This window comes from Ranitomeya imitator, chromosome 2, assembly GCF_032444005.1.
Source record: "Ranitomeya imitator isolate aRanImi1 chromosome 2, aRanImi1.pri, whole genome shotgun sequence".
In the NCBI taxonomy this organism is placed as follows: Eukaryota; Metazoa; Chordata; class Amphibia; order Anura; family Dendrobatidae; genus Ranitomeya; species Ranitomeya imitator.
The window spans coordinates 443880877-443905181 of record NC_091283.1 but is presented as its reverse complement, the minus strand read 5'-3'; the positions used below and the strand labels follow the sequence as shown (position 1 = coordinate 443905181).

Here is a 24305-nt window from a genome sequence, read left to right as displayed (position 1 = left end):
AACTGTGCTATAAAGTCCATGTGGCCTATGCTATATACTGCGTGGTCTGTGCTATATACTACGTGGGCTGTGTTATATGCTACATGGGCTGTTATATACTGCTTGGCTGTGTTATATGCTAAGTGGGCTGTTATATACTATGTGGCTGTGCTATATACTATGTGGCCGGCTGCGAGCAATCAGTGACAGGCGCACTCTGGCCGTGAATTGGCGCGGGATATGAACCATGCTACGCTAATTGGTCGCGCCCGTCCAGACGAATCCTGTGTATTCATTGTATCATTCTAAAATCTTCAGAAATAAACTACTGTACATACATATTCTAGAATACCCGATGAGTTAGAATCGGGCCACCATCTAGTATAGAATTAATGTTTACATCCAGTGACATATCGCTGACATCTCATCTGATTTCAGTTGTTTTATGCTGTATCCTCTTCATCTTCTGAAACCTTTGTTTACACCTTCCAGCTACGACTTGTCTTACAACCTGATCACCACTGCCATGAAAATAACACTGTCACATATAATATGTAAATATATAGTACCTTGAAAATATATTCATACCCCGTAAAATTTTCTACATTTTTTCATGTTACCCCCACAAACTTAAATGTATTTTATCGGGATTTTATGTGATATAGAGTACCAACGGAAAGTAGCAAGTGTTTGTGAAGTGTAAAGGAAATGATACACGGTTTTCTAAATATAAATATATAATCTTAAAATTGAGGTGCATTTGTATTCAGCCCCTTGCCCCCTTTCCCCAGAGTCAATACTTTTTTAGTGTATGTCTCTAGAAGCTTTGCACAGCTAGAAGCTGACATTTTTGACCATTCTTCATTGCAAACTCACTCTAGTTCAGTGAGATTGGATGGAGGCGTCTGTGAACAGCAATTTTTAAGTCTTGCCACAAATTCTCAATGGGATTTAGGTCTGAACTGTGTGCCATTCACAGACATGAATATGCTTTGATCTAAACCATCCATTGTTGCTCTGACAGTATGTTTAGGGCCATTATCATGCCTTTGTGTCTCAAGTCTTTTGCAGCCCCTGGTTTTTCTTCAGGATTGCCCTTCATTTAGCTCCATCCATCTTCCCATCAACTCTGATCAGCTTCTGGAGCGCCCCCCGTAGGGCAATGGGGTACTCGGATCCGGACCCTTCGGTTCTCAAGGGGGATGTCACGGTGGCTGATAGTCCGTGGCCCTAGGGGACGTCTGTCGATAAATGGGGGGGAAAGGTTTTTAAAGGGATAGTGTTCGTGACTCCACCTGTGGTATTCGGTCAGGGTGACCGACGCTGCTTAGGGGTCCGCTGGGGTGATATGATGGCAGCTAGATGGTATACCTTCCCACAGGTGAAGTATGTCCCCAGGGCTTCCCAGACTGTAGATGGTTGATGGTGTGAGGCGAAGTGAAGAACAAGGACACAAGATTGCAGTCTCTTTACCTTTACTGAAGCCTTCAGCGTCCACAGTCCAGAGCACCAGATCACAGGGCATGCAGAGTCTGGCCGGTCTGAAGGCAAATCCAGAGTCCCCTTATCCAGGTGGAAATCAGTAGCCCTCCTCTAGTGCCTGAGTGTTGTAGTCCCTCCCTGCTGAGCTTCTCAGTGAGGTCCTCACAACTATTGTAGATGTTAAGTCTCTTTTTCTCTGTCCCCCTGATGGTAAGGATAGGACAAACCCGTATGACTGATGGCCTGAGGCTTTTTACAGGGACCCTATCATGCTCCAGCCCCCACAAGTTGCCACTGTGCCTCCTGGGTATAAGGTCGGGCAGCCAACGTGGAATTAACTGTCCTGCCAGTCTCTGAAGTAAAGCGTAGAGATCCTTACTCCCTCGGTGTTCTGGCTACCGGCTTCTGCGCCTCAGGAAGGAGGCAGCCTTTTACAGGGCAGAAATCCTTCTGGTTTCCTCTCCTGTGCTATGACTTTGTTTCTTACCAGCTACAACAAAATTCTCTTCGAGTCCTTTCTTAGGATGCTGCTGCACGTCGGGCAGGCGCAGCTCCGTGGCCTTCTATCTAGGCCTCTGACAGAATCCCACCCCTGTCAGGGACCACTCTGTCTGCAGCTCTTAGATGTTCCTCATTCCCCTGTCTGCCTGACAGGTGCTGCTTGGGTGAAGCCCAGTCAGCTTCTGCCTAACTTCCTATCCAGACCACCAGTTTTACCTAATTGTGAAGAGTACCCTACTAAATAGGAGCAAAGCTCCCCCTGGTGGACTGGAGTGTGAAGTGTGGTGATACCTGGTAAGAAGATTTCCTTTATTGCCATCAGACGTAACATCACTCCCCCCTAGAGGAGAATGATATTACTGCAATGACCAGGACCCTGGGGCGCTTCGCTTCCCTTCCCTCCCCCCCCCCCCATTAAATCCAGTACTCCAGGACTGGGAAAAGAAAACAACAATACATTAGCAAAAGACATGCAAATTTTAAAATACTATAAAACAAGTTAATATAACTATGCTTCCCTTTATGGGAGGTGGGGACACTTGAAGGTTACAAACAATAACATATTTACATGACTGCTTGGCTCATCTTGTATTAACTATAAAATACTATCACCCGTACAGGTATACTATCTATGGAGTGCAAACATTTATCTGTTCAAGTGCAACAATTATTCTTTCCTAAGTGCAAATCAACGTTTTCTTTATTTTTCTACACATGCAGGACTATCTGTCTACCCCCACGGGCCCACTGCATTTTCCTTTAATTTATTCAACTTATCATTTAATTTAACTTCAATTTTATTCAAAGTACAAATTCAAGTTAATTCTCAGTTCCTTCTTTCAACTAGGAGCTACAGACTCTCACGCCTGTTCAGCTATTCTCCTTACATACCAGCTCCGCCTAGCTGCTGTTCCACGACAGGCTCCATTTATTTTATTCAACAGTGCATTATCAAACTTTTCTGGCTACATACTATCACTATGTAAACATTATTACTATCTGACCTAAATTTCTATCTTTATTCGCTATATTACCCTATAATATATTAACTCTTTAGCAAAGTGCAACAAATGTACATTCCCTTTAAGTGCAAAGTCAAGTCTTTTCAATGAGGTAATGCAAAGCATTAATCACATCATTGATATTCAAGTCAATTCAAAGGTGACGTGACGCAAGGAACCCGTGATGAACCCCCAACGTTGGGCTTGGGTGGGCTACAAGACGTGTAATCCTAACCCAGAACTCTGCCACACCAACGGGTTTTTCTTCAGGTCTGTAGAGTAAAGCAATTATTACAGCAAGATTTAACAGCAGTTTCTGTAAAGAGGCAGTCTCTGTAAAAGCCTCCTTTGTAAAACCAGTAGGAAGCACCTTTAAGAAGGTGCAAACTATTTACAAGGACAGTTTGTGATCATGCAACAGTCCATGATTCTGCAGTTTGTGATAAAAGGAGAAAACTTATGCAAAACTTAGGATCCTTTTAAGTAGGGGATCCCTTTAAGAGTTAACCCTGGACGGGTTTAAAGGCAGGAAAAGGAAAATGTTAATAACTATTTACAATCTTCTCAGTCAACATTCACTTGGACGGCTTCCAGGGCTTTACCTGGCACACAACCCTTCTTGGCCTAGGAAGGGCAGAATCCAGGGCTACACCCGGTGCTGGATAGACACCATTGGTCTGTCTTTCATGGAATGTCAGATCATGCGCAGCGATGGAGGTCTGCGTCGCTTGATGATGGGCATTTACTGCAGCAGAGGTAGCGGCTGCGGCAAGATCAGTCACTGGAACGGAGTCAGTAATTGTTACCATCCACCTCTCGTGTCTCCCCTTTTCCCCATAGTTTGTAAGCTTGCGAGCAGGGCCCTCACTCCTCCTGGTATCTGTTTTGAACTGTATTTCTGTTATGCTGTAATGTCTATTGTCTGTACAAGTCCCCTCTATAATTTGTAAAGCGCTGCGGAATATGTTGGCGCTATATAAATAAAATTATTATTATTATTATTATTATTAGTAGAGGTGGCACGAGCAGTTGCTGGAGTGGTGTCGGTCATCAAGGCAGGGTCGCTCTTCATACCTGCTTCAGATGCGGTCCCTCCGGTGCCGGTCGGTTCCACTGGTGGCGGCGTCTGCAGCGGTGTGAGCAGCGGCTCTGGGAGTGGTGTTGAAGGCGGTGCTGGTGGATCCTCTGCAGGCATCGTTCAGCATGCGGCCTTGGTGCTCGCCCGCTGCTGCAGGAGCTGGTCGATCAGTTCTTCCATCCCAGCCTCCTGGGAATCGGCATCAGCGGTGGGGACCTGGTCGCGGTGCCTCTCCGGGTAGCTAGGGGAGTCTTCTGCTCCGACACCATTCTCTGGCTCCGGGCGGCTGGCCATGGCGTCCTCCACATGGCTGGCTCCTTCCTCGTCCTTTTCCCGCTCTCTTCTCCGTGGGCGGTTTCTGTTTCTTTGTCTCCGCCCGCCATTGAGGATCAGGAGGTAGATCTCGGCTGCTGACGGACACGTCCTCAAGGTACAGAGATATTTTGACTGGGCGGCCATATTTTTCGCGCTTCTCAGTTCGTTTACGTCCACAACGCCACACCCTTCTTCTTCTCCTGCGCTCCTCGTGGCGCTGTAATGGCGGCGGTTTTGCCGGGAATTTTGGCGGCAAATGGCAATACACAGTTCTTAAGCAAATCACAGTTCAAATACAAATACAATTCTGGCACAGTTCTTAGGTGCACATGATCCGATTTTCAGGCTTAAGTAGATCCTGTAGGGCAATGGGGTTCTCGGATCCGGGCCCTTCGGTTCTCAAGGGGGATGTCACGGTGGCTGACCCGGTCCGTGGCCCTAGGGGACGTCCGTCGATAAATGGGGGTTAAGGTCTTTAATGGGATAATGTTCGTGACGCCTCCTGTGGTATTCGGTCAGGGTGACCGACGCTGCTTAGGGGTCCGCTGGGGTGATGTGATGGCAGCTAGAGGGTATACCTTCCCACAGGTGAAGTATGTCCCCAGGGCTTCCCAGAGTGTAGATGGTTGATGGTGTGAGGCGCAGTGAAGAACGAGGACACAAGGTTGCAGTCTCTTTACCTTTACTGAAGGCTTCAGCGTCCACAGTCCAGAGCACCAGATCACAGGGCAGGCAGAGTCCGGCCGGTCTGAAGGCAAATCCAGAGTCCCCTTATCCAGGTGGAAATCAGTAGCCTTCCTCTAGCTCCTGAGTGTTGTAGTCCCTCCCTGCTGAGCTTCTTGGTGAGGTCCTCACAACTATTGTAGATGTTAAGTCTCTTTTTCTCTGTCCCCCTGATGGTAAGGATAGGACAAACCCGTATGACTGATGGCCTGAGGCTTTTTACAGGGACCCTATCACGCCCCAGCCCCCACAAGTTGCCACTGTGCCTCCTGGGTATAAGGTCGGGCAGCCATCATGGAATTAACTGTCCTGCCAGTCTCTGAAGTAAAGCATAGAGATCCTTACTCCCTCGGTGTTCTGGCTACCGGTTTCTGCGCCTCAGAAAGGAGGCAGCCTTTTACAGGGTAGAACTCCTTCTGGTTTCCTCTCCTGTGCTATAACTTCGTTCCTCACCCGCTACAAAACAATTCTCTTCGAGTCCTTTCTTAGGATGCTGCCGCACGTCGGGCAGGCGCAGCTCCGTGGCCTTCTATTCTATCTAAGCCTCTCACAGGATCCCACCCCTGTCAGGGACCACTCTGTCTACAGCTTAGATGTTCCTCCTTCCCCAGTCTGCCTGACAGGTGCTGCCTGGGTGAAGCCCAGTCAGCTTCTGCCTAACTTCCTATCCAGCCCACCAGTTTTACCTAATTGTGAAGAGTGCCCTACTAAACAGGAGCAAAGCTCCCCCTGGTGGACTGGAGTGTGAAGTGTGGTGTATGGTTTGTGATACCTGGTAAGAAGATTTCCTTTATTGCCATCAGACGTAACATCACTCCCCCCTAGAGGAGGATGATATTACTGCAATGACCAGGACCCTGGGGCGCTGCACTTCCCTCACCTTGCTGAAGAAAAGCATCCCCACAGTATGATGCTGCCACCACCATGCATGACGGTGAGGATGGTGTTTTCAGGGTGATGCGTAATGTTAGCTTTGTATCACACATAGAGCTTTACATTTAGCTCAAAAAGTTCTACTTTAAAGCACCTTCTTTCACATTCTAGCTGTCACCCCCAAATGGCATGTGAAAGAAAGTGCTCTGGTCAGAAGAGAACAAAGTAGAACTTTTTTGGCTGAATGCAAAGCTCTGTGTGTGGCAGAAAACGAATACTTGGAGAATAAAAAGATCAGCAGTAGAAAATCAGACATGCCAGATCTTTATCTCCCACATACACATTAGACTGTCAACCAAACCTGTTAATAGCAACAGGAATGGGTCACGTTAGTTGATGTATACAAGGGGCTTAAAGTCTCTTTACCACCTAAAGCCTTTAGACAGCCATTTAAAAATTTTTACGAACATGATTGGCTCCTTGTGCTTTTCCAAATCCTGGACAGGTACACGAGTTGTTTTTTATTGCATGCGCTTTTGTGGTCCATAAAATGGATGAGACTAGTGCACGCGGCCAATTTTCCATTTGGACCTTAGGTCCACGGTTCAGATTATTGATGTGTTCTGGCCCATGGGTTATTATTTAATCAGTGTGCTGTCCATTGCACACTTACCAAAAATGCAGAAGTCTGAACATGGTCTAACCCCAACAACACTGGGTGTCAAACCTCTGTAATCTTGAAGGGGTATTCAGATTAACAAGATATCAGCCATAATAATAATCTTTATTTTTTATATAGCGCTAACATATTCCGCAGCGCTTTACAGGTTGCACACATTATCATCGCTGTCCCCGTTGGGGATCACAATCTAAATTCCCTATCAGTATGGCTTCGGAATGTGGGAGGAAACCGGGGGTACCCAGAGGAAACCCACGCAAACACTGAGAGAACATACAAACTCTTTGCAGTTGTTGTCCTTGGTGGGACTCCAGCGCTGCAAGGCTACTGTGCTAACCACTGCGCCACCGTGCTGCAGCCATCAACAGGGCCCCATGACTGTCAAAACGTGGGTGCTATGTTTTCAATTTGAATCTAAAGGTGGTCAGGCATACTTGCCTCTGCTCCATTCAAAGTCTATGCAACAAACTCTGCATTCACATGTCTGTACATGGTCTGTGATTTGTGGACTGGCCGTGGGTCCTCTGACCTGAACTCAACAGCCTCCTACTGTATATGCCTATGAGACTGTTGCGCCCAGGTGAGAAGACCATCCACCGGTCCATAAATCACTGACCACACTTGAGTTAGAAGCATGGATATATGAATACATCCAAATAGAGATAGCATAAATATGTGTTCTGCTATATATACCTCACTCCCATAGCCTTCTAATGCACACAGATGTCTGCTGCTTACTGCTGATTGGGACTATAACAAGCGGTGGTACAGTATGAGAATAACAACTCGAATAAAAAGCAGGAAAAGAGGTACAGGGTACTGTAAATATACCCAGAATAAGAGAATCAGATATACAGAATAGGAGAAGTGGTACTGTGCAGTGTCCATATATACAGAATAAGAGAAGTGGTACTGTACAGTATCCATATATACAGAATAGGAGAAGTGGTACTGTGCAGTGTCCATATATACAGAATAAGAGAAGTGGTACTGTGCAGTATCCATATATACAGAATAGGAGAATTGGTACTGTGCAGTGTCCATATATACAGAATAAGAGAAGTGGTACTGTGCAGTGTCCATATATACAGAATTGTAGAAGTGGTACTGTGCAGTATCCATATATACAGAATAAGAGAAGTGGTACCGTGCTGTGTCCATATATACAGAATAAGAGAAGTGGTACTGTGCTGTGTCCATATATACAGAATAAGAGAAGTGGTACTGTGCTGTGTCCATATATACAGAATAAGAGAAGTGGTACTGTGCAGTGTCCATATATACAGAATAGGAGAAGTGGTACCGTGCTGTGTCCTTATATACAGAATAAGAGAAGTGGTACTGTGCGGTGTCCATATATACAGAATAGGAGAAGTGGTACTGTGCAGTGTCCATATATACAGAATAGGAGAAGTGGTACTGTGCTGTGTCCATATATACAGAATAGGAGAAGTGGTACTGTGCAGTGTCCATATATACAGAATAAGAGAAGTGGTACTGTGCTGTGTCCATATATACAGAGTGAGGCTGCCGTCACACTAGTAGTATTTGGTCAGTATTTTACATCAGTATTTGTAAGCCAAAACCAGGAGTAGAACAAATAGAGGAAAAGTATAATGCACCACTTCTGCATTTATCACCCACTCCTGGTTTTGGCTTAAAAATACTGATGTAAAATACTGACCAAATACTGCTAGTGTGACGGCAGCCTAAGAGAAGTGGTACTGTGCTGTGTCCATATATACAAAATAGGAGAAGTGGTACTGTGCTGTGTCCATATATACAAAATAGGAGAAGTGGTACTGTGCAGTGTCCATATATACAGAATAGGAGAAGTGGTACTGTGCAGTGTCCATATATACAGAATAAGAGAAGTGGTGCTGTGCAGTGTTCATATATATAGAATAAGAGAAGTGGTACTGTGCTGTGTCCATATATACAAAATAGGAGAAGTGGTACTGTGCAGTGTCCATATATACAGAATAAGAGAAGTGTTACTGTGCAGCGTTCATATATACAGAATAGGAGAAGTTGTACTGTGCAGTGTCCATATATACAGAATAAGAGAAGTGGTATTGTGCAGTGTCCATATATACAGAATAAGAGAAGTGGTATTGTGCAGTGTCCATATATACAGAATAAGAGAAGTGGTACTGTGCAGTGTCCATATATACAGAATAAGAGAAGTGGTATTGTGCAGTGTCCATATATACAGAATAAGAGAAGTGGTATTGTGCAGTGTCCATATATACAGAATAAGAGAAGTGGTACTGTGCATTGTCCATGTATATAGCATAAGAGAAGTGATACTGTTCAGTGTCCATATATACAGAATAAGAGGAGCGGTTTTGTGCAGTGTCCATATACAGAATAAGAGGTGGTACTGTGCAGTGTCCGTATATATAGAGTAAGAGTAGTGGTACCGTGCAGTGCACATATATACAGAATAGAAGAAGTGGTACTGTGCAGTGTTCATATTTGCAGGATAAGAGAAGTGGTATTGTGCAGTGTCCGTATATACAGAATAAGAGAAGTGGTACTGTGTGGTGTCCATATATACAGAATAAGAGAAGTGGTACTGTGCAGTGTCCATATATACAGAATAAGAGAAGTGTTACTGTGCGGTGTCCATATATACAGAATAAGAGAAGTGGTACTGTGCTGTGTCCATATATACAGAATAAGAGAAGTGTTACTGTGCGGTGTCCATATATACAGAATAAGAGAAGTGGTACTGTGCTGTGTCCATATATACAGAATAAGAGAAGTGGTACTGTGCAGTGTCCATATATACAGAATAAGAGAAGTGGTACTGTGCAGTGTCCATGTATATAGCATAAGAGAAGTGATACTGTTCAGTGTCCATATATACAGAATAAGAGGAGCGGTTTTGTGCAGTGTCCATATACAGAATAAGAGGTGGTACTGTGCAGTGTCTGTATATATAGAGTAAGAGTAGTGGTACCGTGCAGTGCACATATATACAGAATAGAAGAAGTGGTACTGTGCAGTGTTCATATTTGCAGGATAAGAGAAGTGGTATTGTGCAGTGTCCATATATACAGAATAGGAGAAGTGGAACTGTGCAGTGTCCTTATATACAGAACTAGCTATTGAACCCGTTCTATGCCCGGGTGGCGAGCATTTATATTGGTATATTGTCTCCATCCTGGTATGTGCTGCTCCATCCTGCGCCCTAATCTTGTCAAGTGCTGCTCCCATCCTGCGTCCCCATCCTGTCATGTGCTGCTCCCATCCTGCGTCCCCATTCTGACATGTGCTGCTCCCATCCTGCGTCCCCATTCTGACATGTGCTGCTCCCATCCTGCGTCCCCATCCTGTCATGTGCTGCTCCCATCCTGCGTCCCCATTCTGACATGTGCTGCTCCCATCCTGCGCTCCCATTCTGACATGTGCTGTTCCCATCCTGCGCCCCCATTCTGACATGTGCTGCTCCCATCCTGCGCCCCCATTCTGACATGTGCTGCTCCCATCCTGCTCCTCCATTCTGTCATGTGCTGCACCCATCCTGCGTCCCCATCCTGTCATGTGGTGCTCCCATCCTGCGCCTCCATTCTGTCATGTGCTGCACCTATCCTGCGTCCCCATCCTGTCATGTGGTGCTCCCATCCTGTTCCCCCATCCTGTCATGTGCTGCTCCCATCCTGCGTCCCCATCCTGTCATGTGCTGCTCCCATCCTGCGTCCCCATCCTGTCATGTGCTGCTCACATCCTGCGCCCCCATTCTGACATGTGCTGCTATCATCCTGCGCCCCCATTCTGTCATGTGCTGCCCTATTCTGTCATGTGCTGCTCCCATCCTGCGCCCCCGTTCTGTCATGTGCTGCTCCCATCCTGCGCCCCCGTTCTGTCATGTGCTGATCCCATCCTGCGCCACCATTCTTTAATTTGCTGCTCCCATCCATATGCCCCATACGCTGCTCCATAAAGGGTTATGGCCCCCATAAAATGCTCCATAGTATATGGCCCCGTACACTGCTCCATTATGGTTTATGGCCCCATAAGATGCTCCATTATGGTTTATGGCCCCATAAGATGCTCCATTGTATATGCCCCGTATGCTGCTGCAATATATAAAAAAAAAATACCATACTCACCTATGGTCGCTGGGCGCCGAGTGCTGGGGTGCCTGAGCAGGCGGGGACACTGGCGCGCTGTGGGGGTCAGGTGCCGGTATCACCGCTAGTTCAGGCCCCCCAGCACTTACTATATTCACCTGGCCCCGTTCCACCGCTGCGCGCTGCCATCTTCCCGGTCCTCTGGCTGTGACTGGTCAGTCAGAGGGCAGCGCCGGCGCGCATTAAGCGCGTCATCGCGCCCTCTGAACTGAAGGTCACAGGCCGAGGACCGGGAAGATGGCGGCGCGCAGCGGTGGAACGGGACAGGTGAATATAGCTCATACTTACCCTCCTGGCGGTCCCTGACTCTCCGGTGGAGATCGCGGTGTGCGTTCAGTGCTTACGCATACCGCGATCTTCTGGGAGCGTCACTCTGTGAGGCCCAGACTGCATCGGCGCTTGCGCTTGCGCAGTCTATAAAGGCTTCGGACAGAGTGACGCTCCCAGCGTTATATTATAGATAAGAGAAGTGTTACTGTGCGGTGTCCATATATACAGAATAAGAGAAGTGCTACTGTGCGATGTCCATATATACAGAATAAGAGAAGTGGAACTGTGCAGTGTCCTTACATACAGAATAAGAGAAGTGTTACTGTGTGGTGTCCATATATACAGAATAAGAGAAGTGGTACTGTGCGGTGTCCATATATACAGAATAAGAGAAGTGGTACTGTGCTGTGTCCATATATACAGAATAAGAGAAGTGTTACTGTGCGGTGTCCATATATACAGAATAAGAGAAGTGTTACTGTGTGGTGTCCATATATACAGAATAGGAGAAGTGGTACTGTGCAGTGTCCATATATACAGAATAAGAGAAGTGGTACTGTGCTGTGTCCATATATACAGAATAAGAGAAGTGTTACTGTGCGGTGTCCATATATACAGAATAAGAGAAGTGGTACTGTGCAGTGTCCTTACATACAGAATAAGAGAAGTGTTACTGTGCTTTGTCCATATATACAGGATAAGAGAAGTGGTACTGTGCAGGGTACATATATACAGGATAAGAGAAGTGGTTCTGTGCCATGTCCGTGTATACTCTCTGACAGAAATTATGTCGCTTATCCATATTATGTCAATAAAAGCTTATAACCTGACATTAAATTGGTTATATAAATTATTCTTTTGAAAGCTAAAACCCTCTGAAATGTAGTTTAGGTTAAGAAAATAAATTGCCATCAATGCAGAAATATTTATCAGTTAATGGACACAGAATGGTTGGATTTTGGCAAGACAAAAGTTTTGTCGCCCACAGAAAGTAATGTGATTCAAACAAATAATTAACTTAAAATACAAATATATGTTGCATATCATTGGTGAATGAAGTTGTGGTGCTATTAAAGTCATATTTAATATTTTGTGTGACTTCCATGAGCTTTAAGGACTGCATCCATGCGGTTCAACAATGATTCATACAATTTATTAATGAAGTCATCAGGAATAGCAAAGAATGCAGTCATACATGCCTCCCAGAGTTCATCTAGATTCTTTGGTTTTGTCTTCCAAGTTTCCTCTTTCATCTTACCCCAAACATGCTCAATGATGTTCATGTCTGGTGACTGGGCTGGCCAGTCCTTGAGCATCTTCATCTTTTTTTGCCTGGAGGAACTTTGTTGTAGAGAGATGGATGTATGAGATGGAGCTCCATCCTGCTGTAGAATTTGACCCCTTTTATGATTTGGAATATAAGAGGTAGCTAATACTTCTTGATATTTTAGGCTATTGATATTGCCTTCCACCTTGCAAATGTTTTGCACACCCCCATACTGAATGTAACCCCAGACAATGATCTTTCCACCACCAAATGTAACTGTTTTCTGGGTGCATTTTGGATCCATACAGGCTCCAGTAGGTCTCCTGCAGTATTTGTGGCGGCTGTGGTGTAATTTTACTGATGATTCATCAGAGAAATCCACCTGCTGCCACTTTTCCAGCGTCGATCTGTTTAGCAGGCTGTGGGACTTTGCAAATGTCACACGGTTTTTTATTTGCCTTTTGTTTAGTGCTGGCTTCTGGGCACTGATTCGACCATGGAGGCCATTTCAAGACAGAATCCTACAAACTGTTCTATTTGACACAGGGACTTGAGGTGACCAGGCCTGTTTGATCTCTGCTGCAGTGGAAGAGGGGCTTGTTTTGGATTTTCTAACCAACAAACTTTCCTCCTGAGCAGTTGTCTTGTGGGGTCTGCCAGACCTGGGCTTGTCAAACACATCTCCAGTCTCTTCAAGTCTTTTTTTAATTCTTTGTACTTGACGCTGAGACACATTAAAGGTGCCAGCCACCTCTACAGTGGATCTGGTCTTCAGCCTCTTGATAATCCAGGCTTTGGTCACAGGGTGGATTTTTGGCATGTTGTCAGAGCTCAAGTTGCAGTTCAAGTGAAGGTCTGGGGTGCTGGGTTTCTTTTTATACACACACTAATTAACCGATCATTTACTGAGCACAGGTGAGGATGTAAACTAGGATTGGGTGAATTATATAACCAGGCGACAAAACTTTTGTCTTGCCAAAATCTGACCATTCTGTGTCCATTAACTGATCAATATTTCTGCATTGATGCCAATTTATTTTCTTAACCTGAACCACATTTTGGAAGGTTTCAGCTTTCAAAAGAATAATTTATACAACCAATGGATGAATACAACGTCAGGTTATAAGCTTTTATTTATATAACATGGATAAGCGACATAACTTCTGTCAGGGAGTGTATACGGAATAAGAGAAGTGGTACTGTGCGGTCCATATATACAGAATAGGAGAAGTGTAGCTGTGCCATGTCCATGTATACATAATAAGAGAAGTGATACTCTGTAGGGTCCATATATACAGGATAAGAGAAGTGGTACTGTGCAGTGTCCATATATACAGGATAAGAGGAGTGGTACTGTGCAGCATCCATATACCGTATACAGAATAGGAGAAGTGGTACTGTGCAGTGTCCATATATACAAAATAAGAAGCCATGTCTGTATATACAGAATACAGATGTGGTACTGTACAGTGTCAGTACATACACTCCTCAACATTTTATTCGGCTTTCTGTGATCCACATAGACAGCTTAGAGTTAATCTTACTGACAGATTCCATTTAAGTCCCACTAGCACAAAGGAGCTTAATTTACTTTTAGCAATTTTTTTTTAGTAATTTTTCTTGTATTATTAATTCAATTCCTCCCCCAGACCAGTTCTCTTCCCCTTCCTCCTGGTTATTTTGTTTATTCTGTTTCTATATCCCGGCTACCAGAAGTTGGGTTATGACTAGAGAACCTGCGGTGTGGTGTTTGCATAACTTCCATAGAACACGAATGCGAGCTACGGAACCACTATAGCTAAGGGAGCTATGATGGATGCTATTGGTACATAACTCCTGAGCAGCGGAAGATATCCTGGTTGTTTTGTGATCAGAACTTTGCATGTGTTTTCTGCAGTTTTATGTCTCCGGTTCGGCCAGGGCCTATGTCATGAGGGGTTTGTGTCCTGTCAGCGCTGGCACCCATCCAGTTGGGACGTCCGCATGCATCCCACACTGTGTGCTGAGTCCTGACTTTGCTCTCATTCAGCCTAGAACAATGCAGGCCTTGCTGCAAAACATCTGACCGTCCTCTCAGTGTACTTCAGGATGTAAAATGATCCAGGTGCCCCATAGCCTTCTCCGAGGAGCTCACACTGCAAAAATCCCATAGACAGATACCTGGTAAATCACTGGTAGAGGAATAGGGGGCCCTTACAACAGGAGAGATTCGTCACTCTGGAGTGTGAGAAAGCTGGATGTCCACACACGTAATGGCGGCCATGTTGTTTTCTCTAGAGCTAAAACTACAAACCCTGTTCTCTCCATGGTTACCGGTCTGCAGGGCGAAGAGGTGTAAGAGGACACTCTAATTGTCCTATCTCTCAATCTAATGGATTATATTGTGTGCAGAGACATCTGATATCTGAGACTAGTCTTCTGCTATTTGACCAAAGGATTACTTCTTCCCTAATGACAGATTATCTCTGCTCTACTCCTGGACTATTGAACTGTGAGCTGCTCTGAGCCACTATCAGAAATCAAAGGCTTAGATACAGCAGCTCAGTAGGCAGTATCACACAAGGAGGCTTAGATACTGCAGCTGAGCTTGCAATATGATATATGAGAGCAGAGATGTATCTAGGTTTTCGGGGCAAGAATTTGGTTTGGCGCCACTCTCCCCCAAGCGGTTTGAGTAGACGTCGTCATGTGAACAATCATTGACATGCGATTTGCACACTTAACAGTCACGTGTCGAGGAGCTGCTTTTCCTAATTCTCTCAATGTTCAGTCAAAACTGAGAAAAGCAGGAAAAAAAAGCTTGTTGTCGCGTTACCGTAAGTATGAAAATAGCATATGAGTGAAGTGGCCATTAGGTATGAGCAAGCACTAAAACGCTCGGATGCTCGTTATTCGAACCGAGCAATTCCTAATGCTCAGATGATCGTTTTGAGTACCGAGTATAATGGGAGTCAATGGGAAATCCAAGCGTTTTTCTGGCAGACCCTACAAGGAGGTATGGGGGGGGGGGGGGTCAGTGAAAATGTTGAAATGGATGAAAAACAAGTGCTAAATAGAAGGAGAACAGCATGCGGAAGACCCCTGGAAGCATCTATGGTCCCAGATCTCTGCTGAGAACAATGGTGTCACACTTTTACTCCACTTTAAGGCTACGTTCACATTAGCGTTTTGCGGGGCTGCGTCGGGCGCAGCTGCGGTGACGCATGCGTCATGCGCCCCTATATTTAACATGGGGGCGCATGGACATGCGTTGTCTTGCGTTTTGTGACGCATGCATCATTTTTGGCGCAAGCGTCAGGGCGCACAGGACGCAGCAAGTTGCATTTTTTTTGCGTCCAAAATCAAGCCAAAAATGGACGCATGCGTCACAAAACAATGCGTTTTTGCGTGCGTTTCACATCCGTCGTGCGTTGCGGCGACGACGCTGCGTCCAAAGACGCAAATGTGAACGTAGCCTAAGGACTAACAATAAAACATTCAAAATCGAATTTGAAGTTTACAGAAAAAAAAAAGTTACAAAATGTTTTTTTCCTGTATACTGAATTGCATACAAGGCAAAATTTTAAAAGAATTTAAAAATTAATAATTATTTAAGTAAACCAAAATTTATTTTTTGATTACAAAATTTAAAATGTCAGTGTAATTTATGAAGGAAGTAAAAAGTACCAAAAATTAGGGACTTTCAACACTTTCAAGGCATAGAGGGACAGCTCATAGCAGGTGTGTAGCTTTGAGACCCAATAGATTAACGTCACAGAGGAATTAGGGAGTATGCTGAGATGAGTATCTTTAAAAACATTTCCCTTTTGTAAAAATATCCAGTCATCAGGGTATTGATGCTGGGATGGTGTCTTGAAATTGGCCCAGGCCTTTGACAGTGTACCCCTGCCTCTGCTGTACCTTGGTGTGTGTCTCCCTTGCTGCTCCTCCTTGAATGGGCAAGGAAGCTAGCCTCCTGCCGCTAGCGTTGTCTGATGGGAATTTTTTCAACATATATTCCACAATGACATTCTAGTATTGCACCATTTTAGTAGACCTCTCCGCCTCTGGAAGGAAATATGCAAGGTTTTCCTTCTAGTGTGGGTCTAGCAGGGTGAACAACCAGTACACTTTTTTGGCCAAGATGAATGTAACTGCGAGGGTCACAGGAAAGGCAGCGCTACTTAAAGTCTGCCTTATGTGCAAAGTCGCTACAGCCAACACTTCCCCGTCTCCACCATGATGACTATTCTCCATCTCCTCCTCTATTCCCCTCCTTAGTCCATCCACATAGGAGAGAGGGGGCTTGTGTGGGTACTAGCCTCTGTTGCCAGCTCTTGTTTCTCCTCATCTTCCTCAGTCTCCACCTACTCATTGTTACCCAGTCCACACTGAGCAGATTAGATGAGGATGGGCTGGGAAGTATCTCCCTGTCTCATGTCTTCCTCAATCTCCATCTGGTCTGCATTCAAAGCTTCATGTTTAATTGTCAGCAGCAACCATTTAAGTAGGCACAGAAGTGGGATTGTTGCATTGTTAATGGAATTTTCGCCGCTCACCATCTTTGTGGAGTCCTCAAAGTCTTGAAGAACCACACAAATGTCAGACATCCATGCCCACTCTTCAGTTGTTATGAGCGTAGGCTGACCAGAATACCGACGGGCATGTTTGAGCTGATATTCCACAACTGGACTCTGATGATCAAATAGCCTTGCCAGCATGTGCAGTGTGTAGTTCTAGTATGTGGTGATGTCACACACCAGTCGGTGAGCTGGCACTTGCATGTGCTGCTACAGCACCACCATAGCGGTGGCAGCTGTATCTGAATTGCGGAAAAAGGCGTTGAGGCGACATACCTTGACTAGAAGCTCTGAAAAATCTGAATAGGTTTTCAGAAGCTGCTGAACTACTAAGTTGAGCACATGGGCCAAGCCGGTACGTTATTTCAATAACTATGTCGCGGTTTGTCTCTTAAACAAATTAGCATCAGCAGAGCCTGTTGTCGCTTCCTTGAGGCAGTGTTGCAGAGATTCCAACTTACAGCTGATGTGGATGACGTGCTCTGAGATAGCACATCGTAGATAGGGGATGAGGAAGATCAGGAGGGGATGCAGGAACTGGTGTAGGAAACCCTGATAAAAGTAGGGTCAGCAATCCACGGCTTCGGTAGCACATGTGCGTGCCGTGCCAGGATGGTACTCGGCCCCGTCGTCCACAATGTTCACAGTTTGTTTGTCTGTAACGGAAATCCCGCATCGCTGATTGGTCGCAGCCGGCAGGCGTAGTCCAGCCGCGAATTGGCCCCTCCCTACTCTCCTCCAGTCAGTGCCCCCTCCCTACTCCCCTCCAGTCAATGCCAGTGTGTCGCCCCATCCCGGACCAACTTTTTACTATTTACAATAGTAAAAAGATATAATGTTAAAAATAATAATAAAAAAAAATTGTGCTATTCTCACCTTCCGCTGTCCACCAAAGCATGCAATGCTGCCGCCAACTTCCGTTCTCAGTGATGCATTGCGAAATTACCCAGATGACTTAGCGGTCTCGCGAGACCACTAAGTCATCTGGGTAATTTTTCAATGCATCACTGGGAACGGAAGCTGGCGGCAGCATCACGCGCATCGTGACAGCTTTTGGTGGACGCAGGAGGGTGAGTATATAACTTTTTTATTTTAATTTATTTGAACAGGGATATGGTGCCCACACTGCTATATACTACGTAGCCTGTGTTATATACTACGTGGGCTGTGTTATATACTACGTGGGCTGTGCTATATATTATGTGGGCTGTGTTATATACTGCCTGGCTGCTATATACTACGTGGGCAGTGTTATATACTGCGTGGTCTGTGCTATATATTACGAGGACTGTGCTATATATTACGTGGGCTGTGTTATATACTACGTGGCTGCTATATACTACGTGGCTGTGCTATATACTACATGACTGTCTGTCCTCTTCGAGCCATAAGGTCTTCGATGCAAGTGTTACATCTCTACTGCCTGCTGGTTGAACAAGATGTGATGATGGTTCCCAAACTCTTCTATGGTCCCTTATCTCTGCTGCCGGTCATGCGTAACGAGCTTCCCCCAGGATGCCAACTCTTGGTACCTTGAGGCCAACCTGCCCACTAGCATGTCTAAAGCCCTGGTCCTGGCTCGCCTCCTTCTCTCTTCTGACCAGCCTCACTGCTGAATCCAGGCTCTCCAGTTTTGAATCTGCAAGAACCACAGCAGTAAAAGCTGCAGCATGACTTCGGACCTTGGTGGTGGGTCCGGATCACAGGCTCCTGACACCTCCGCTGTTGCGCCAGCTTGGTCTGACTCCAATATCCCTTCAGTTGCTCCCTTGGGAGTCTCGCAGGATTCTGCCATCTTTGGTGCCTTGTCACCCATTAAGCACTTTACACTGTATGGATGACTAATTAAATCCAGAAAAATGTTTCAATACTTTTTTGGAGTGTTATATATCACCGATTTGAGCTTCAAATCTGAATACCAACCAATGCTCGTCAACTGCTGAGCACATCCAGGCACCCAGATACTTGAGTGATATTCGAGTATCACTGAGCACGTTCTCCCATCCCTAGTGTCCATTTGATGATTGGTGGATCCAGCAAGCACGGCTGAATCTTGACAGTGAGTATATTACGTGCTGTTAGGATTGGGCATGCTACAGTGTTTCATTTTATAATTAAGGTGCTTGTTCAGATTTGTGATGAAAGTCTGCAGTCACTCTAGGTGGCTGCAAGCTCCTGAATTCTGAGATCATACAGATCATACAGATCATGCACTGCACACTCTAAAGATTCTTCCTTGCCAGTGGCAAGAGTGGACGGTCATGTCAGCTCAAGTATGCGATCTGTATACTTCAGGCCACATTCCAACTTGACATATCACGCTGCCGCTTTCATTGAGTGAGGCCACTTATGTCTAGTCGGCATGTGACTACATGTATGCAAATCGCATACTTGTGGTTTTGTGACCTCACACTCTCACTGCTGGCACCAGAGAATCCTGAGATCATGCTGTGCGCATTGTGAGAATTCAGAAGTCTGCAATAATATATAATGATTGCAGACTCATTACAACCCCTTTAATGCTCCTAACATAAATAAAAACGTAGTAACCCTTAATTTGTCAGTCGGCACAACACTTTATTAACATCGCCATGTATCACATAAGCTTACAAGCTATAGATTGTTACATGTGTACAAGATCAGAACCATTTTCCATATAAAATTTAGTAACAATAATATTTCCTTCTTTGTCTCCAGGTTACGGTCATACGGTTCCCTTGTCAGATGGAGGGAAGACGTTCTGCATCCTGTATTCTGTTGTCGGCATCCCCTTCACCCTGCTCCTGTTTACAGCACTGGTCCAGCGGATCATCATCTTCGTCACCAGGAGGCCTGTCCTCTATATTCACCTCCATTGGGGTTACCCTAAGCACATTGTGGCCATCGTCCATGCACTGCTTCTGGGGTTTCTCACTGTTACCTGCTTTTTCATAATTCCGGCTGCTGTTTTTTCCATACTGGAAGAAGATTGGAATTTCCTGGAGTCTTTTTATTTTTGTTTTATTTCCTTAAGTACCATCGGATTGGGAGATTATGTCCCGGGAGAAGGCTACAACCAGAAATTCCGGCAACTTTATAAAATGGGAATCACAAGTGAGTAGTCCATATTTTAGAGAATTATTTTTTTTATTATAGAGTATTATAAGCCTTGATTTATTTTTCTGATACAAAGTTTATTGGAACTTGTCCGGTCCCCCATGTCCTCCAACCCAGCAGCATTCACTTATTTATGAGTAAATTCCCTGCCTAACCAGCTCTGCATAACTTTTTTCTACAATAATGAGGTTTAAAAAAAGCATTTATATTATCCCCGTTCCCTGCGCTAATGAGGGCTTTGACTAGTCGATGGGGCGTTAGTTGCCTCATACTATTCAGCCCATCTACCATGTTATCATAGCATAATTTGCAGGAGCATAAATAAGTGCTGATGGGTTGGAGGGCACGAAGGACCTGACTCTTTAAAGTGGTTGTCAACTACTCCACCAACTCTGAATCCCTATGTTTCCCCCTCCGTAAAATAACAACACTTACATACTCACCTCTGGTTCCGGTTCCGGCGCTGTCCCAGTGGTGTCAGCACTGCTCCTAGAGGATCTTGTGACATTCAGAGGAAGTCACAGCCACTACTGCTCTTTCAATTCATTCGGATATCAATTAAGTCCGTAGGAGAGGGAAGAAAGCTCTGATTGGTCACAGTGATTGCATGACATAAAAATGTCAAGCACTCCCTGGGAAAGCCAGTGTCGACATCAGTGGAACAGCGCCGGCACTGGAGATGAGTGTAAGCCTGGAGTCACACCGGCATATCACATCTGTTGCGAAAGCATGGGATGTGATATGCTACTTACCCTCGGCTCCTGTTCTGCTGCGAGCGGGAGCGGAGTGTCATGCTACTGTGTGCCGATCCTCGGCGCACAGCCGTGGAGGAGGCAGAAAAATTAATTTCTCCATCTCCTCTGCTGCCGGCATCGATGTATATCACACCACACTTGGATAATATCGGAGTACTGTGCGTTGTGTCACTCGCACACAGACTTGAGTCTCACCGAGTCTCGCTGCCAATCACAGCATGTTCTCGTATGCCGATTCGGCATGAGAAAATAATTGCAGATCTGTGCTGCCCCATAGAATAACACTGGACCGAGGGCTATGCGATGTTTTATCGCATAGCACTCAGCTGTATTGTACATTAGTGTGACTCCGACCTTAGTGTTATTATTTTACTGGGGGGGAAAACATGGGAATTCAAAAGGGGTTATCCGAGTAGTGGACAACCCCTTTAAAAATTGTAAAATAATCATTGCCTGCAGTCATCACTAGGTTGAACTCACTGTATGGATATCTATACAACTCCTATTGAACACTATAAATCTGTCTTCAATGAGCCCAGAAGCTCCTTCTGCTGCTGGCTGCAGACAATCATCATTTAAAGGCAATGTCCGGTGAAAACAAGTTATCAGCTACCCACAGGATAAGTGATCGGTACAGGTCCAACCACTGGGACCTGCACTGACAGGCAGAACGATGCACTTTTATCCCTGATAAATTAGAACGGCACTGCTCATGCTCCACCCCTACTCCATCCATTCCATCTGGGGATGCCGAGCACGGCGCTCAGCTTTTACTGGCAGCCCCATACCAAATTAATTGAGTGGTAGATGGGTGTCTGACTTGCCATTTTGTAACAGAAATAAAAGTTCCCTCTGCAAGTCTCAGTGATAGGCTCCCAACTCATCAACAAGTTATCACTTATCATGTGGATATGTAAAAACTTATTATTATGCAGACAAACTTTATGCAGGGTGTAAAGGGGAATCTTCATATCAATTTTGAACAGAGTACTCATGTACGCCGTAATCTTCAGACATTGTCCTGATCTTTATTACAAGAAATACTGTAAGTAACTGTGACGCTGAGTCACTTCTCACGGAGAAGCCGTGAGTCAGGGTAGTCAAGGAGTCTGACGTCAAGAGCCAGGAGGGTTCGTCATAAACAGAGGGAAGAGACAAAAGGCATTGTCAGGTCACAGTCTGGGGTCAGAATACCAAGGTCGGAAATTATAGGCCAGTAAGCTTAACCTCTACTGTGGGTAAAATCCGGGAGGGCATTCTAAGGGATGCTATACTGGAGTATCTGAAGAGGAATAACCTCATGACCCAATACCAACATGGGTCCTGTCAGACTAATCTGATCAGTTTCTAAGAAGAGGTAAGTTCCGAACTGGACCAAGGGAACCCAGTGGACGTAGTGTATATGGACTTTTCAAAAGCTTTTTATACGGTGCCACACAAAAGGTTGATACATAAAATGAGAATAATGGGGATAGGGGAAAATATGTGTAAGTGGGTTAAGAGCTGGCTCAGAGATAGGAAACAAAGGGTGGTTATTAATGGAGCATACTCGGCCGATGTTGCGTTTAGCAGTGGGGTACCACAGGGGTCAGTATTGGGCCCTCTTCTTTTTAACATATTTATTAATGACCTCGTAGGGGGCGTTCAGAGCAGAATTTCAATATTTGCAGATGACACTAAACTCTGCAGGGTAATCAATACAGGGGAGGACAATTTTATATTACAGGATGATTTATGTAAACTGGAAGCTTGGGCTGATAAATGGCAAATGAGCTTTAATGGGGATAAATGTAAGGTCATGCACTTGGGCAGAAGTAAGAAAGACATAGCTGAACTAGAGCGGGTGCAGAGAAGAGCGACCAAGGTTATTAGAGGACTGGGGATCTGCAATACCAAGATAGGTTATTACACTTGGGGCTATTTAGTTTGGAAAAACGAAGACTAAGGGGTGATCTTATTTTAATGTATAAATATGAGGGGACAGTACAAAGACCTTTCTGATGATCTTTTTAATCATAGACCTGAGACAGGGACAAGGGAGCATCCTCTACGTCTGGAGGAAAGAAGGTTTCAGCATAATAACAGACGCTGATTCTTTACTGTAAGAGCAGTGAGACTATGCAACTCTCTGCCGTATGATGTTGTAATAAGTGATTCATTACTAAAATTTAAGAGGGAACTGGATACCTTTCTTGAAAAGTATAATGTTACAGGGTATATACACTAGATTCCTTGATAGGGCGTTGATCCAGGGAACTAGTCTGATTGCCGTATGTGGAGTCGGGAAGGAATTTCTTTCCCCAATATGAAGTTTACTGTTTGCCACATGGGTTTTCTTTGCCTTCCTCTGGATCAACATGTTAGGGCATGTTAGGTTAGGCTATGGGTTGAACTAGATGGTCTTAAAGTCTTCCTTCAACCTTAATAACTATGTTACTATGTAGAGTGTGTCAAAGCAAAAGGGGTAATACAAACGAGTAGTCAATAGGGAAATCCAGGGTCCGACAACAAAAGATCAGAGTGTCTGACTTAAGAGCACAAAGCAGAGTGAACACACCACACTGAGCTGGAAGTTGCGACCTGCAGTAATTTGGGACTGACAGCTTAATTAAGTAGCGGGGTAATCACTAAGAACAGGGAACACCTGAAGGAAGCTCAGCACCTCCCGGTCTCAGATTGGAGGGCTGAGCTGTCAGTCCAGAACACAGTGAGTGGTGGAATCATGACATTAACACACTGAACCGACATGCCGAGACTCACATGGTGTCAAGAGACATGACGTTTCAGGAGGACACGTCTCCTTCCTCATGCGTAATTCTTGTGATTCAGCTCGACAGGTTTATAGATCCTAATTAGCATAAACATACTTATAAATGTTAACACTATTACAAATCTAGATAAAAATCAACTTTCTCTCATTTTCGCAAACGTAAAGCAGGAAAAACACTGCAGCGATCCTAGCCAGCTACGTTTTGCAGGCTTGGAAATAGTTAAGTTTCCACCGCAGGGTGGAGATCACAACAAACTACTATTACAGCGTGAGGCCAAATGGATTATGCGTGCTGATGCCCAGGGCCCTCTGGGCTTAAATGATAAATTGGATATGGCAATTTTCTTATAAGTTGTATTAATGTGCAGTCCGCTTTTTAGTATCAGAAACATTGTTTTTAATGTGATATATTAATTGTATATTCATCACCTGTAATAGTCACACCCTATATATAGGAAGTGACATCACCACAGAGACACACATGGACCCGTAGAAGCGCAAGTGCGCGAAACGGCCGTCGTCCACTCCCCGCACCCCTCTCCTCACCAGCCGCCGCAGAAAAATGTCTGTAACCTGCTAATCGCAAATAAAGGACAACACTTATACTGCACAGATGGGTGAACGCCACTTTTTCTTCTCTCATTGACTTCATGGACTTTCAGTTTCATAAGTTGTGCTGCGCCCATGTCAGTAGCTAGCCTCGGGACGTCCTCATCTTCTAAGGATCTATTATACCCATATATCTCTACGTAAAGGACAGCATTCGGTGCCGTTTATTCCCATCTTTCTCTTCAAGCGCTTTGATAATATTATTATTA

At 45.0% G+C, this 24305-nt stretch overlaps 1 protein-coding gene across 1 annotated transcript in view; it reads left to right on the top strand.

The window, feature by feature from the left end:
- Positions 1-24305, top strand: part of KCNK1 (potassium two pore domain channel subfamily K member 1) — a 57246-nt gene that overhangs the window by 5500 nt on the left and 27441 nt on the right. Inside the window, exon 2 of the mRNA XM_069750955.1 lies at positions 19564-19959. Coding sequence (XP_069607056.1) covers positions 19564-19959 — 396 coding nt within the window. The remainder of the gene's footprint in view (positions 1-19563; positions 19960-24305) is intronic.